At 50.8% G+C, this 14,443-nt stretch overlaps 1 protein-coding gene across 27 annotated transcripts in view; it reads right to left on the bottom strand.

The window, feature by feature from the left end:
* Positions 1 to 1,522: 1,522 nt before the first annotated feature.
* Positions 1,523 to 14,443, bottom strand: part of mark3a (MAP/microtubule affinity-regulating kinase 3a) — a 30,182-nt gene continuing 17,261 nt past the window's right edge. For 3 of the 27 annotated variants that reach the window (XM_023951465.2, XM_023951466.2, XM_023951467.2), the window contains exons 9-18: positions 14,280 to 14,420; positions 13,518 to 13,617; positions 11,630 to 11,742; positions 11,300 to 11,447; positions 10,974 to 11,185; positions 9,839 to 9,942; positions 7,729 to 7,998; positions 6,967 to 6,993; positions 2,734 to 2,778; positions 1,523 to 2,335 (exon numbers count right to left, since the gene is read on the bottom strand). In XM_023951465.2, the coding sequence (XP_023807233.1) occupies positions 1,990 to 2,335; positions 2,734 to 2,778; positions 6,967 to 6,993; positions 7,729 to 7,998; positions 9,839 to 9,942; positions 10,974 to 11,185; positions 11,300 to 11,447; positions 11,630 to 11,742; positions 13,518 to 13,617; positions 14,280 to 14,420 (1,506 nt within the window). In that variant the 3' untranslated portion in view covers positions 1,523 to 1,989. Of the gene's footprint in view, positions 2,336 to 2,733; positions 4,023 to 4,204; positions 4,285 to 6,779; positions 6,935 to 6,966; positions 6,994 to 7,728; positions 7,999 to 9,838; positions 9,943 to 10,973; positions 11,186 to 11,299; positions 11,448 to 11,629; positions 11,743 to 13,517; positions 13,618 to 14,279; positions 14,421 to 14,443 lie in introns of those variants that run through there. The other 24 variants (XM_023951477.1, XM_078940864.1, XM_078940865.1 and 21 more) reach the window with 20 other exon arrangements.

Below are 14,443 nucleotides of genomic sequence, written 5' to 3'. Positions count from 1 at the left end.
TGCACTTTCTCATGAATGTGGAGTTTTCCCCATCAGGTTGATTCTCAACAGTCTGAGATGTGTGCATGCTTGTCTTTGTAGGGCAGCGGTAGGGCGGTCAACCTGATCAGAAGATTGCAGGTTTGATTCCTGATGCCTGCCCATGTGTTAAAGCAGCGGGCCGGTACCGGTCATTTGGGACCAGGCCGCATAGAAAAAATAAAATGCATTACTTCCGTTTTGTTTCGGAATCTGAAAGATCTTGTTTTGAAAGTTCCAGATTCTGTTACATCAGTCTGTCACTCTTGACGCAGGCCAAGGCGCTCTTCTCGGTCACGTGATAGGATACCGCTAAAATAAAACCCTAGAGCTAAAAAAATGAATGAAAAACAAACGTCTTTGGAAAGTTTCTTTGCCAAGTGGAAAAGGCCCAGCAAGAAGACAGAAGAGCCTTCCACTTCCAAAAAAAAAAAAAGCTATATTTAATACAGTATCAGGAGTCCTACTTAAAATACGGATTTATCCAAATGGGAGATTCCCACGCACCATATTCAGCATTGTGGTTAGTCGGATTTTCCATGCACTTATTCTGAAGGCATGTTTAAACGTTATCATAGCGACCAGAGAGGACGTTGCTCATGTCATAATTCGTGTTTGTTTAGAAAATACTACGTTTTTCATGCAAGTCATTATTTTGTTGTACTGTAGTGTCACGTGCACGTTTGGTCTGCTGTCGCAGTTCCTCAGGCTGCAGCCAGGGGTTACTCTCTGAGCTGGCAGCACAAGGAATTATAGGAAATAATCTTGCTTTGGTCAAGATAGGGTTGAGCATGGATGTTTTCTTTTTGCCTATGGGTCCTTTCATCTGGCAGTTCTGTTGTTTCACCCTTAGTTATTTCTTCCTGTTGTGTTTACTTTTTAGCACCATGAGTGTGGGAAGGGGAGAGGATGTTGACACCTGTGTGATGTACAATGTTAGTGTGTTAAAGCAAAAGTGCAGAGTACATCTTATCACCTGTCTCTGCCTTTATTGCAGCGTTGCTGCAGCGTGTGTCCACCACATATAACATGCCGGTCCGTGAGAATTTTGAGAGACATCAAACTGGTCCGTAGCGCAATAAAAGTTGGGGACCGCTGTGTTAAAGTATCTTTGGGCAAGACACTGAACCCCACTTTGCCTCTGGAAGGTCAGCGCCAGTGTTCTGCAGCGGAGCTGCCACCAGCGTGTGAATGGGTCTGTAAAGCGCTTTGGGCCTTTGAGGAAGGTAGAAAAGAGCTGTACAGGTAAACGCCATTTATCATGTGTGTCCACAATGGACTGAACCCATCCAGGGTGAACCCCACCTTCACCCGACCGTGGCTGGGTGGGCACCAGTGACCCCGTGACCCTGAACAGGACTGACCAGCATTTCAGTGCTAACAGCTGTAGACTGGTTCCTGTTCCCACTGCAGACATCTGCAGACAGCTGAACATCTGAATCCACCTGCAGACATGGACCGGGCGGTTCCGACCCGGTCCTGGGACGAACGAGCAGACGACGGCTGCAACTTGAAAGACACTTTAATTGAGACAAGAGTGACCCCTAAATGTGGGCGTTTACATGGACTCCATCTCTACTTTTTGACAAAATACAAAAGAAAAAAATAAACGCTGTGATTTCTTGAAACATTATGTACAGAAAAAAAACAACAACGCTACATCAACTTCCTCTTTTTGTCCAGAAGCCAGAAAATAAATAAGCAGAAATGTGTTTGTCCATATTCACAGCAAATCCTCTTCAGCTTGTTAATGTTGACCCGGCGTGGTCAAAACAGACGCATTAGTAGGCAAGTCAGTAATTATTGCCAGAAGCCTTTATCTATACATTATAATATTCAGTATGTGGTATTCTCTTTAAAAAAGGAGACATTTGGAAACTGCTACTTGGATGATTGTACAGCTTAAATACCTCTTGATATATATATATATATATATATATATTTATATATGTAACCTTTCATGCCGCTCACTCATAGCTTTAACTCGTTGGCAACTTTGGAAGCAATGTTTTTGAAGGCGATGGACGACCCCGATATCCTCTTGAAGCGGACTCCGTTGAGGGACAGGCGAGGCAGCTTGCACACCTCCATCTCCCACTGCACCATGTTCTCCGCCCTCCCGTCTCCATGGAAACACAGAAGCAGGAAGCTCTCTTGCTGTTTGTAGTTGCAGTCGTTGGCGTCGAGCACCTTGAAGATTTCCTCCATGATGTCGCAGGGTTCCATGGAGGTGGTGGTCCTCATACTCCAGGTGAACCTGAGGGAGCGGGGCTTCCCGTCTTTACCTTCCCCTTTTTGATCCCCAGGTACATGGCGACTGTCAAGGAAAAGCAAAGAGTTCCTGTTAGCGGAGTCCGCCAACGTTCTGGCGCTGTGGCGGCGTCAAAGTCTTCACGCTTTAGGAAAACGTTCTGATCCACATGCATGTTTGTCTGCTTCTGAGAGCAAACCATGGAAGGAGAACCTCCCTGAGGCTGAACGTCTGTCTCTGCAGGGGTTAGTCAGAAGCCTTCGGAGCAGAACCGCTCCGGATGCAGAGCCTCTTCTTGGCTTTGGAAGGGTTCTGTGGGCCGGAGCCCCACGGAACGGGCTTCGGGCCATGCCAACACCACGCCATGCAAACACAGAAGCCGGCAGGAGCAGCATGCAGGCAAACACCGCCTCTGTCCACGGGGGGAGGGAGGGGTGGGGGTTATAGAAGACAGGTAGTCTCACCTTGAGCCCTCAAGTCTCCCGTTTCTCTCAAACTCTGTGGAGACTCTGGGGCGCACGAGAAGATCGGACACGGTGGCGAGGGAGGGAGGTCGTGAAGGGGAGAAAAAAAACAAGGTTGTGGATTGTGCTCGATCAGAACCAGACAAGGTCGATTCTACAGAACGCAAAAAGAACTGAGAGAACCACTAAACCACCCCCCCCCCCCCCCCCAAATAAAAAGAAGAAGAAACGCGTGGAAGTGGAGAGCAGTGAGGAAGATGAGAAGGTGAGGCAGCACAGACGGCGGCAGACGCAGAACCTGCTGCTTCGTCACGGTTGAAGCAGATTTCAAACGCCGGAGCGGCACCGTGAACACGGGTCACACGGCCAAGCAGACAACGGAGGGACGGCTGGGAGGGAAGTCCGCTTCTACCCTCAACGCTGAAGGGTCCGCCCACAAACGTGACGGACAGCTGTCAGGGTGACGCTCCGATCTGGACCTGAACCTCGTGATGTCACATCACAGAGGTGTTTGTCAGGACGGAAGCTGCTGCTGCTGGAATGGAAACGTTTTTGGAAAAGACTAAAACCAAACCAACAGAACCAGAACAGAACCACTGTGACATCCGTGGGAGGAAGGGGAGCCGGTGCAGACGGACACAGAAACAGAACTTTATCTTGTTATTAAATCACAGCCAAGTCCGCTTTGGATTTGAGTTACCGGCCAAAACTCAGCAGAGCAGCTTCTGTGACACTTTAGCACGAGGGAAACCTCCCAGCAAAACTAGGAATATAAGAAAACGCCGGCGGGTCACTAGGACGACGCCCACGGAGCCCAAACCTGCAGCTAAGCTCAGAACATGAGTCATGGAAAGTCCGGGACCACAAACGCAGCCGGCTCTTCAGAGCGGCGGCAGACAGGAAGCCTGCGTTCCGACGTCTGTGTGGCGTGAAGCCAAAGCAGCGTCACCTTTCTGCTGCAGCGCAGCACGCCGCAGGGACACGCCTACCCTTTCTCTGGAGTCTAAACGTTCCTGGTTTAAGTGGACGGGGGAGAGCGGGCTCCCATCATGCCCTGCAGGACAGAAAACAGGACGGGTGGAGGAGGAGGAGGACACTCCTGACTCAACAACAAGAGGAAGAGTGGGCAGACAGCGGCAGCAGCAGGGCCTGAGTCAGCCGGAGAGAGAGAAAAACAAAGATCACAAGACCAAGAGAGGCAGGCAGGGACCCCCCAGGCCAGACAGCAGGGACTGAACCAGCTTTACTCTACATCTTCATCTTCCTACAACTGTCTTCTGCTCGCCAATCTGAAAGACAGAACATCGCGAGTCTGAAGACAATGCAGAAAAATCCATGCAGGGCAGAAAGAGAGAAAGAAAGGAAAGGATACTCTGATGGATGGAATGAGGACAGGCCAAAGGAGGAGGAGCTTGGAGGGATGGCAGAAAGTAAAAGAGAAGGGAGAGGAACCGAAAGGCAGAAGACTTACTAAGGGTCTTTCCTCCCTGGGTAGAGGGGTTGACAGAGCCCGTTTTGGCCGTCTGCCGTTTGGCCGGGTCAATACTGACCCTAGGCAGAGAGGAAGAGCAGCGAGAGGCACAGGTTAAGGACAACGGAGGGCGAGGAAGACAAAAGTAGACGAGCTGTGAGGAGAGGACAGGGGATGGGAGGTGAATGAGCCCATGAGGAGGAGGAGGTGGTGAACAAAACCTGTGGAATCGGGATGTGAGGGGGTGGAGCAGAGATGTGCAGAAGACCTGAGCCGACCAAACATTCGTGGGACCGTCTGTAAGAAAAACGGCCGTTTGCAGGGATGAGGAAGGACTGCGCTCCTGTCACCCATCAGCCACCAGAGGGCGCCGGGGGCTTCAGCCAACCCTTAAACCAATGGCTGGTTCAGTCTGACCAACTACCCAACAGTGGAGCAACCCCACCTCCTCAACAAGAAGCCCCAGAATGACCCGCCAACACCTCCTCTTCATGCTCCACTCGGTTTGGGCCAACGTGAAGTGTGACATCTTTTCTAGCAGAATCGGGAAAAGCGCTGAAACCCGGGGCAGATGACCTCTGCACAAATGCAGACTGCTCCAACAAATGAGGTGGGAACATCTGATGTAATCACACTACAGTGAGGGTGTCGGGGCCCCCCACCAGCAATAATACACCAGTGATTCTGAGGACTTCATCACTTTCTGAAACCATGACTGCAGACCTGTGGGGCCTGAAACCTGCTCCCCTCCCCATGATCCAGCGAATGACACGTCCTTAGATGACCTCTCCTGTTGCTGCGGGAGGGAAAACGTCACGGCTTGAAAGACAGAACTAGAACCAACGTCAGAAAGATCAGAGTCTTTCTTCCATCTGCGGCACGAGAAACCGGAGCGACGTTTAGGCCAAAGGTCATTCTTCTGTATGAGAACAAATGCAGCAGAAAAGAGCGGGAAACACGCGGCTACAACATTAACTCGTCAGGAGAAAGTCGCCGCGAGAAAACCAGGAGGAGGTGCCAATGGGAGCGGTGTCTGCACTGCACACACGCTGCTTGACTCGTTTGTCGCCGCTTTTGGTGCTGGAGTCTGTCTCTCACAATCAGCGTCGACCCGCACACACACACGGTCTCATGTGGTTAATGCTCGGACAGCATCAGTTAACGTGTTGGCGTGTTCAACGTTCCCGTGTTGTTCAGAGGAACATGAAGCTGCCCCCCAGCAGCAATAATACACCAGTGATGGGGAGGGGAGCAGGTTCCCCTCCCCATGATCCAGGGACGTGGAGTCCCGGGAGGCAGGTGAGGCACAGTCTCACCTGCAAAATATAGCTTCAAAAATACCTACATAAAACGAACAGTTGTTTTAAATTAAAACATAAAAATCAAATATTCCTTTTTTAGACATGTCTACTCTATGATGACGTTTTTCTACGTTTCTTTGGTAAAAACGTTTACAATAGAAAGCAGTAGGTGAGGCACCAGCCGCCCGTGCGGTCAGACTGCGCCGCACTGCGCTTTACTGTTTGCTCTTTCCATCATCATGAAAGAAGCTTCATTTTTAATCACTCCATTTTCTTATTTCTGGCAGACTGATTCCATTGGTGCCAGTTTGTGACTTCTTAGCCACTAAATATGTGCATTAGAAATACAGTTGTTGGGGCCTGCAGTACGCCTGCCTGAAGACTGATCCCAGAGACCGCGGCTAAAGAATGATGGAACTAGTGATAGAAAGCAGTCAGGTTCTTCTTTATCATTGTTTAGCATCTTATGGAGGATTTTGTGTCTAAAGTCAGGAATTTGTGGAGACGCGTCTGGCAGTGGTTTCCATGGAAACAGAGAGATTGAAGAAAGAAAAGGAAGACTTCTACTAACAGGTGTTTCTTCTTTTACCTGCTGCCAATCAAACGGTAGAGACGTCTCTCTGTGGGGTTCATTTGTTTATAATTCGGCGCCTCAGCTGCCGTGAAGATAGATGGCAGCTTCCTGCTGAGTGCGTGTTGGTTCAACCAGCAAATGTTTAGCATGGCGAAATCTGCTATAGCTGTTGATGGGACTCCAGCGGTCATTGAACAGCAAAATCTTCTAAATGTGCTTTATTACTGTTATGATTATGCCGCTAACACAAAGCTCCACTGCTCCTAGCATGTGTCTGTGTCTGTTAGCAGCCCGACACACGGAGAAAGCACTGACGTCATCGCCCCGCCTCCCCTCTGGAAATGCTTATTCGAATTGAATAATGTGACACTTTTCCCAGGGTGGATGTTAAAATCAAAATGCAATCCCCTCTTTGCATTTTGAAGGATTGATTTTTCATTTTAATTTTGAGTCATTTGATGCAGTTACATTTTGAAAATGAAAAAAGCATTACTGGTTTTGACTTTTATTCTTAATTATGCTACAGAATCGCTTCCATAGGAAGCAGCAGCTTCATTCCCAGAACATTTGACTGACTTATCGGCAACTAAACGTCACAGAAAAACGGGTCATGAATGAGTGATGCCAGCGATGACCTGCGGTCAGCACGCAGATACTCGCAAGGACTCTGCTATGACAACAGCTGCAGCATTTATGTTAAGCAGCTCAGAGGCAGCAGGTTGAACTTGTGTGTGTGTGTGTGTGTTTGTGTGTGTGTGTGCTCATGCACCCAGAGCCGGTTTCCTGCTAAGCAGCGTGTTAGTCGGGTGCCAGCAGCCCACACGTCAGACTGTCAGTGAGTGTTAGCGGTCAGTTCTGGAACAGAAGGAGGCAGTCAGGACTCCTACCTTTTGGTAAACCTGAATGACATGTTTCTACAACAGAATCAGACAAAGAAACAGTGAAAAATGGAGAAGGGGGGGGGGGGTGTTATGAGGGAGGAATTCATGAATCAACATAAAACGAGGTGATTGGACCGTCAGGTATGAAAGCTATGATTGATTTTTTTTGTTATTTTTATGGATTGTTGAAGGATTTCGGCCCACATTTCAGGTCAGGGGTTGTGTGGACGTCGCTGGCCTGGCTGCCGCTGCCCACCCCCCACCCACCTAAAAAGGCGTCCTGCTTGACAAACTTCAGACAGGACAACTACAATTTGGCATTTTCAGAAATATGCATGACTATTTGTGGTAAAATCTGCACTCAGTGTCTTCAGCTGCAAACGATGCAGCTGTTCTTCATTTTTACATTTCCCACAACAAACTAAAATCAAAGTTTGGGCCTTGTGTTCCCAGCATGAGGCTGAGAAGTCCCGCTTCTCCTTCAGGCTGGCCTGACCTCCCCCGACCCGCCTCCTCCGTGAAGGTGGAAGCCGCTCCGGCTCGTTAGGCTTCCGGTCGACGCCAGTGCCGCTCCTCAGGAGCAGCAACCAGGCAGCGACAGGATCCACAGCAGGACAGTGCAGAGAGCCCCCCACCATGTGAACCCGGCCCAAAGAAGGCTCTCCCGCCCAAACCACCAGATCAAAAGAAAAAAAAAGCACGGATCCCTCTGGATCCAAAATCAAGCCACACCCACATTTCCCCTGTCAGAGGCGGGGCCTCACTTACCTGCGTGTGAGTTTAGACGTGAGTTTGGAGAAGAGGTTGCTGGTTCCACGGCTGCGGGTTTGGGACAGGGGCGTGGCGTCGTGTGACAGCGTGGGCGAGGCCGGGGGCCCGTTGTACGTGGCGGTGCGGCGGTCTCTCAGCTGGCCGCCGTGGAAGGTGCTGCGGCTGGCCGTGCCTCGGGGGAAGCGGAGGCGGTCGGGTGTGGTGCTGTTGGCGATGCTGTGGGTGGACGCCACAGGGTTCCTCTGCCCGCCAGGAGACACGGCGACACTGAGGACGTGAGCGCAGAGGAAGGACATCTCAGTCCAACGTTTGACAACAGAACCCACTCTGACACAAACGCAGAAACACACAACAGCAGAGGGAAACGGCTGGCATGGCGTCTCACCAAAAGCGTGATGATGTCAGGAGAACATCTACGGTAAGGAAAGGTAGAAACCACACAACGGGAATGCTGGCAGATGAAGCCAGAGGATCAACACTCCCTGGGAGAACGTCAGGAACCACTAAACCAGCAGTTTGAAACAAAAGCGTGGAGGATCTCAAACCTTTTCCTGAGATTCAGGATCGTTTGGGGAAAAATCTGAGGGCTGGAAGTAAAGAGGTCTTTATGGTCTAACAGAAATATTGCTCGGATTTTACTCCCTAATCATCCAGCTTGAGATTAAAGTTCTGTGTCTGCGCAGACGCTAAACAGACGGCGGACAGCAGGGCGGACCGGTGAGCAGCGGCTCGCCGGCGGGTTCCTGATGGAGAAGATCAGGAAGGATGGAGGGGAGAGCAGGAGCCGAACCCGGAGGTCCTGCTGGTTTGTGACGGGCAGAAGAAAGACAGAAAAACTGCTGGGTTCAGCGTGCGGATCCACGTTTTTCTGTTCTGATTCTTCTGCTGCGCCTGAAATCAGAGCTCAGCTTGACCCTTATGCAGGCAGACACAGATGCTACACCCAGATACTTCAGCCCTTCACTGCAGCTTTGTCCTCTAATCACCCAACAGATGTCTTGGTTAAAATCGGCGCTGAGACAGTCTCCTATTTGGGCCTCAGCCAGGATATGGAGTCTGTTTCCAGGATGCAGACAGGATGGTTACTATTCTTCTTCTCTGCCGTTATCAGTCAATACTTCTAAACCTCTCCAGAGGACTCGGATTCGGTTTTTTACGGTTCCCCCTTGGGTCCTCAGTGACTGACGGGTGAAGGATCAACAAATCCCTGTTCATGTGGACCCAAACCCTCAGAGGCTCTAGACCAGTTGTCATGGTGCCTGTCCGACTCCTCCCCCTCCAGCTCTGCCTACTCTGCTTCCTGATTGCCACCAGCTGACGCCAGTCACCTCATCGGCCATACTGCTTAAAAGGAGACCTTACTCATCAGTTCAACGCCAGTTCGTTACCCCTAATGGTGACTATTTCTGGTCTTAAGTTTATGCTCTGCAAACTCTTGTCTTGTTCCAAGCCTCAAACTAATTATTGCCTTTTGTCTCATGATTACCAGCACCTCACGAGTGACGTCAGCGCTCTCTTCCTTCCTGCTGCTCAGAGACATCCTGAGGATCCCACGGCTCTCCTTAACCGCACTAAGCCCTCCAGCCACGCCACCAGCCGTTGTCAAGTCCGGACCTCACCCAGCTACTACTCCTACCATCTTCCTAGCAGGAATAATAAACCTTTTCTCGCCAAATCCCTCACCTGTCTTCCTTCTGGGTTACAGCATCTGGGTCCTCACGCTAGAGCGCCATGACACCAGTGTTTTTCAACTTTTTCTGAGCCAAGGTACACTTTCTCCTTATCAGAAATCCCACACCAGCATCCAAAAATCAAAAGAGGAGAAACTCAGTCTGTATTGATGGACAGTCCCTCCATGATCTCACATGCATTTTTATGATAATTGTGACAGAAAAAGCTGGAAGTTGCAGCTGCTTTTTCTAAAAGTTGTAATAAAAGTTAAGTTAGTTTTACATAACGGAGGAGGCAGCGAACACGGCAGCCGCAAAGGCGGAGGAGGGGCTAGTGACAGGCCATGTGGGTCATGCCACAGCAGAGGAGAGAGAACAGAACACCACACCAGAAGAAGAAAAGAGAAAAGAGGAGCGACAGAGCCTCAAACTCTGACCTGTTCTCCTTCCCGTTGGGAATGACGGAGAGGCGGTCCGCGTTGTTCCTGTCGCTGCACACATACGTGTTCCTGCGGGTCATGCCTGCTGACGCCGAGTTAGTCTGTGGAGAGACGAAACGTTTGACGGTCTTCTTGAAGCTGAAAAATATCTTTATGCAAAGCATCGCCAGTACATCCCAACAAAACACCACTACACATGCACGTCTCTGAGAGTGTGTTCCCACAGATTTAAGTGATGCATTTGCTGCAAACAGAAGATTTTATTTCCTTAAGTCTGTTCAGAGCACTGAGGAAAGACTGCATGGACGTCTCCATGACTCAGACATGGAGCTGTTGTTCCTGCTAACTCGGACCTCTTCCTGTTTCTGGCAGGGCGGAAAATATTTTCACATTTGTCCTATGGATTCTTTTTCTTGAAGGGCCTATCCCATGCCTAACTATTTAAGTGTATCATAATGTCCATTCCCCACTATAAACAAAGTGGTATTTTGATCCATTCATTCATCTCTGAGTATTCCTCTAAAAACCTGCTCTCTGAGCACCAGCCCCTCCCAATCTACCAGTGGGTTCTCACATTGTGACATCACAAAGTGAGGAACCGCCCCTTCCAGGGAAAGTCTGTGCTGCCAGCTCCGCCCCCAGGCTATCAGACACGCCCACTTACTCCGTGGAGCTAGCGGTGATCGGCTAAACGCTTTCACTGATATGAAAGTTCAGATTTTTTCTTTTGTGGGAGAAACTCAGCTGCTGAGGTCGGCTCTAGGATGATGTCATGAAATGGGCGGAGCCCACAAGGAGAGAAAGGCGGAGCCTCAGAGATCGAGTCTACTTACTTCTGGGTAAGAAAATGAGCTGCAAAAATAACTCATATTTCATAAAAAATGGTTGAGTGTGCCAAAGGTCTTATATGATCTGAAAGGCTAAAAAACAGCTGAATATAGGCCCTTTAAAGAGATAATAAATTACCCACAATGCACCTCAGCCCACTAAGACGGAGCAGTGTGAAGTCATGACCTGCATGCAGCCACAGTGTGGAGGTATTTGACAGGCTCCGCCCTCAGACTGATGACATCCCAGGATGAACCCGAGAAGGGGGGGGCGGTCTCAGACAGCCTGAGCTCGGAGTACTCACAGCGGGGCCGGTGGTGCCCCCTTTCCTGCGGTCAGGGATGTCTGCCTTGTTGGGGTTGTTGGCGTTGCCCAGCAAAGGGCTGGAGGGGGGAGCGCCGCGTCCGCCTGGGGTGCTGGGTTTCTGGACGCCGGCCTCCTCCTTGGCGTTGCTTTCCCCTGTGGTGGTCTGACTCCTCTTTGGATGGGTCATCCCCGGAGGGACGTTCTGCCCGACTGCAGGCCGGAAGGAGCAGACAGAATCAGAGACAGATCTTTCCCCACATCCCTCTGATCGATGGATGAACAACACAGTCCTCTCCTTTAGATGATGGCGGCGGGCCGGCTCACCTTGCTCGCTGTATCGTCTCTGTTTGTGGTTGGAGGAAACACTTCTCTGGACTTTGAGGTGGGATGGCGACTGGCCGTTGAGCTCGCTGCTAGGTCTGGGTTTGGCCAAAGACGCATTACTGCTGGAGGCTGACTCGCTGGGCTCCAGCTGGAGGGCCAAACGCAAACCCGGCAGAAAAACCAGATCAGACCTGCAGCACTCTACATACAGTCTGAAATGTCTTTAGAATGGCAGCGGCAGGAAATGCACAACATTAAAATTACGGTGGCGTCTGGCCTGTAAAATGCATTTCTGAGCTGATTCCACCACCGGCTGCCTGGTGCTCCTACCTCAGAGGCCTTCCTGCCCAGCAGCAGGTAGGTGGCTGTGAACTGGTCGTACTTCATCTTGGTCAGAGATTCCTGGATGTCCTCCAGCTTGTAGCCCATCCCCACCATCACATCTGCAACGACACCCGAGCAGGAAAGTTTCAGAATAAGAGCCCCCTTCAAGCACAGCAAACACAAACCGGGACTTTTCCAACAAACAGGAATGAATCAAACATTTGAAACTCAACATGTATGGATCCTTGATGCAGCTTGACTCCCGATTCCCTATGGTTGTCGGTGAAAGCTGAAGGGACCATTTGAGATTTTCCCGCCACAGACGGTTTGACTTTTCTGTGAAACGGGACTCATGAAAGATCGCTTTCAGGAAACAGATCACCGAGCGCCGGCAAGGGGACAGAGTCTGTTTACCGTCAACACAGACGTCTCAGACCTAAAACCCAGGAGATCTTAGCTTTCAGGATCTTCTTCTGGACTCCTCCATCAAAATAGGATCATGAGAAACCAAACAAGCAGTTCTCATTTCCTTGGCTGTAAAAAGCTTTCCTGGTGTTTAGATAAAACAAAACGAGAACATCCTTTTCCTTCTTCCGTTCATCCGTTTCTGCGTCTCTGGAGGAGAAAGACTTTTTTACACCAACGCCTAAAATGTTTCAGAGGAGGCATGTGGAGGCGTGTGGTGGCGTGTGGAGGCGTGTAGAGGCGTGTGGAGGCGTGTGGAGGCGTGTAGAGGCGTGTAGAGGCGTGTGGTGGCGTGTGGTGGCGTGTGGTGGCGTGTGGTGGCGTGTGGTGGCGTGTGGAGGCGTGTGGAGGCGTGTGGAGGCGTGTGGAGGCGTGTGGAGGCGTGTGGAGGCGTGTGGAGGCGTGTGGAGGCGTGTGGTAGCGTGTGGAGGCGTGTGGAGGCGTGTGGAGGCGTGTGGAGGCGTGTAGAGGCGTGTAGAGGCGTGTGGTGGCGTGTGGAGGCGTGTGGAGGCGTGTGGAGGCGTGTGGAGGCGTGTGGAGGCGTGTGGAGGCGTGTGGTAGCGTGTGGAGGCGTGTGGAGGCGTGTGGAGGCGTGTGGAGGCGTATTTTCTTGACCAAAAAAACACGTTTTCTGCGTGTTTACTGAATTAAAGGTTGAGAAGAACTAAACGATACTTTGCTCTGTAGCCGCTATGCTGTTCTAATTTTTGTCTAAGACCGTCCATCAAACTGATCTGACTTGCGATTGGTTAGTTCTGCAGAAACACACGCTGGATGAAGCGCAGCAGCGAATGCAGTCTGACATTTCTGAATGTTTATGCCTGACAAATGCACAATGCCACCTAGAGCTTCATGTGTGGAACTACACTTCAGTGGAGAGTTTCTCCCTGTGGGAACAAAAAAAGCACGTTTAATCCAGACTCCAAGACTTCCAAACAGCAGGAACGCCAGCAACATAACACACACACTGCTGTGGTGGACCAGTGTGCGTGACAGGGACCTGTCCGCCTTAGCCCAACAGAGTGCGGGACGGGCTCCGGCGACCCCATGACCCCAAAAGGGATAGAAGATGGATGGATGACATTGTTTGCATCACACGCTCTCCCCCTCTCCTCCCTAAAAAATTTCCTCTCCTGGTTGACCTGGCGCTCGCTCTGACACGTGTGCGTGTTCAGAAAAACCACAGCTGCGGTTACGCAACGCCCCCTCCCTGACGGGAAGGCCTCCTCTGTTGTTCTGCTGCTGTGCTCGTGTTCATTTATTCATCCTCGTGGTTCAGCTCTGCTTCTGGAGCTCCTCAGTCTGACATAAAGACGTTCTAAAACAGTCACAGCTGTTCGTCCCTCAGGGCAAAAGCTGCAGAGTTGCACATCGTGGACGGCAGAAGGCCTGTTCGTTTCAGCCGTGCAGCTTTCTGAATCTTTCCCACCTATTCTCTTCTGGTCTGTGATGTCCAGCTCCGGCTCCGTGTACGGCTTCAGCTCGTCCTCCTCAAACCCGGCGTTGATCCATCGATCCTTCATGATTTGCTGCAAGCCAAAGGAAACCATCAGCACCTCAGACCCAGAATTCATGACCCCCCCCTCCTCAGATTACAGATCACTGCAGTTTTTCAGGTCAATGACTCTACTTTCACTCCATTTCCATGCATGTGGATTCAAACACGAAGAGGGAACTTTCCTGTTTTTGACAGTCAGCTGCTTCACTGACCGGTCAGCTGTGGCGCTTCAATAATGGCCGACCTGACCCGCCTCCCCATTATTGACCCACCGGGCCGTCAGTGAAGCAGCAGCTGCAGGTCAGCCAGGGGTCTAAACCAGAACCGAACCCCCTACAAACTTTAAAAGTTTTGGTAACCTCGGCTTTGATCGGCCCTGAAATGATTTCCTGATCTGAGGTCAGGGTCGGCCATCGCCGCCCACAGCCCCTCCCTCATGAAGCTGCGGCCATCGAGTACTTTAAAATGAAAACGCATCGCACTCATCACTTCACTTTGGCTTTCTTCTTCTACAGGTTTTTTTTTACGTCTTTGAATGAAAGAATAAAAATAATGAATTGTGTTGTGTTAAAAGTGAAGACTGTGCATGAGCAGGGGAGGATGAGAGGATGAGGAGGATGAAGGGCCCTCTTGTATGACGTAGATGAGATGGCGAGGGGGTTGGGGGGTTAAGAATTAAAGAAGAATATTTACGTTCTCGGCGTCCTCCCTCACCTCGAGAGTACCCCGCTTGGCCGGGTTGAGGACCAGGAAGCGTTTGAGGAGGTTCTCGCAGTCGGTGGACATGTAGAAGGGAATGCGGTACTTCCCTCTGAGGACGCGCTCCCGCAGCTCCTGCAGGGCAGCAGAGCGGCAGG

This window comes from Oryzias latipes, chromosome 22 (genome assembly GCF_053564925.1).
Source record: "Oryzias latipes strain Hd-rR chromosome 22, Olatipes_Hd-rR_3.1".
Lineage (NCBI taxonomy): Eukaryota > Metazoa > Chordata > Actinopteri > Beloniformes > Adrianichthyidae > Oryzias > Oryzias latipes.
The sequence above is the reverse complement of the archived record's forward strand: the minus strand, read 5'-3'. Positions and strand labels throughout refer to the sequence as shown.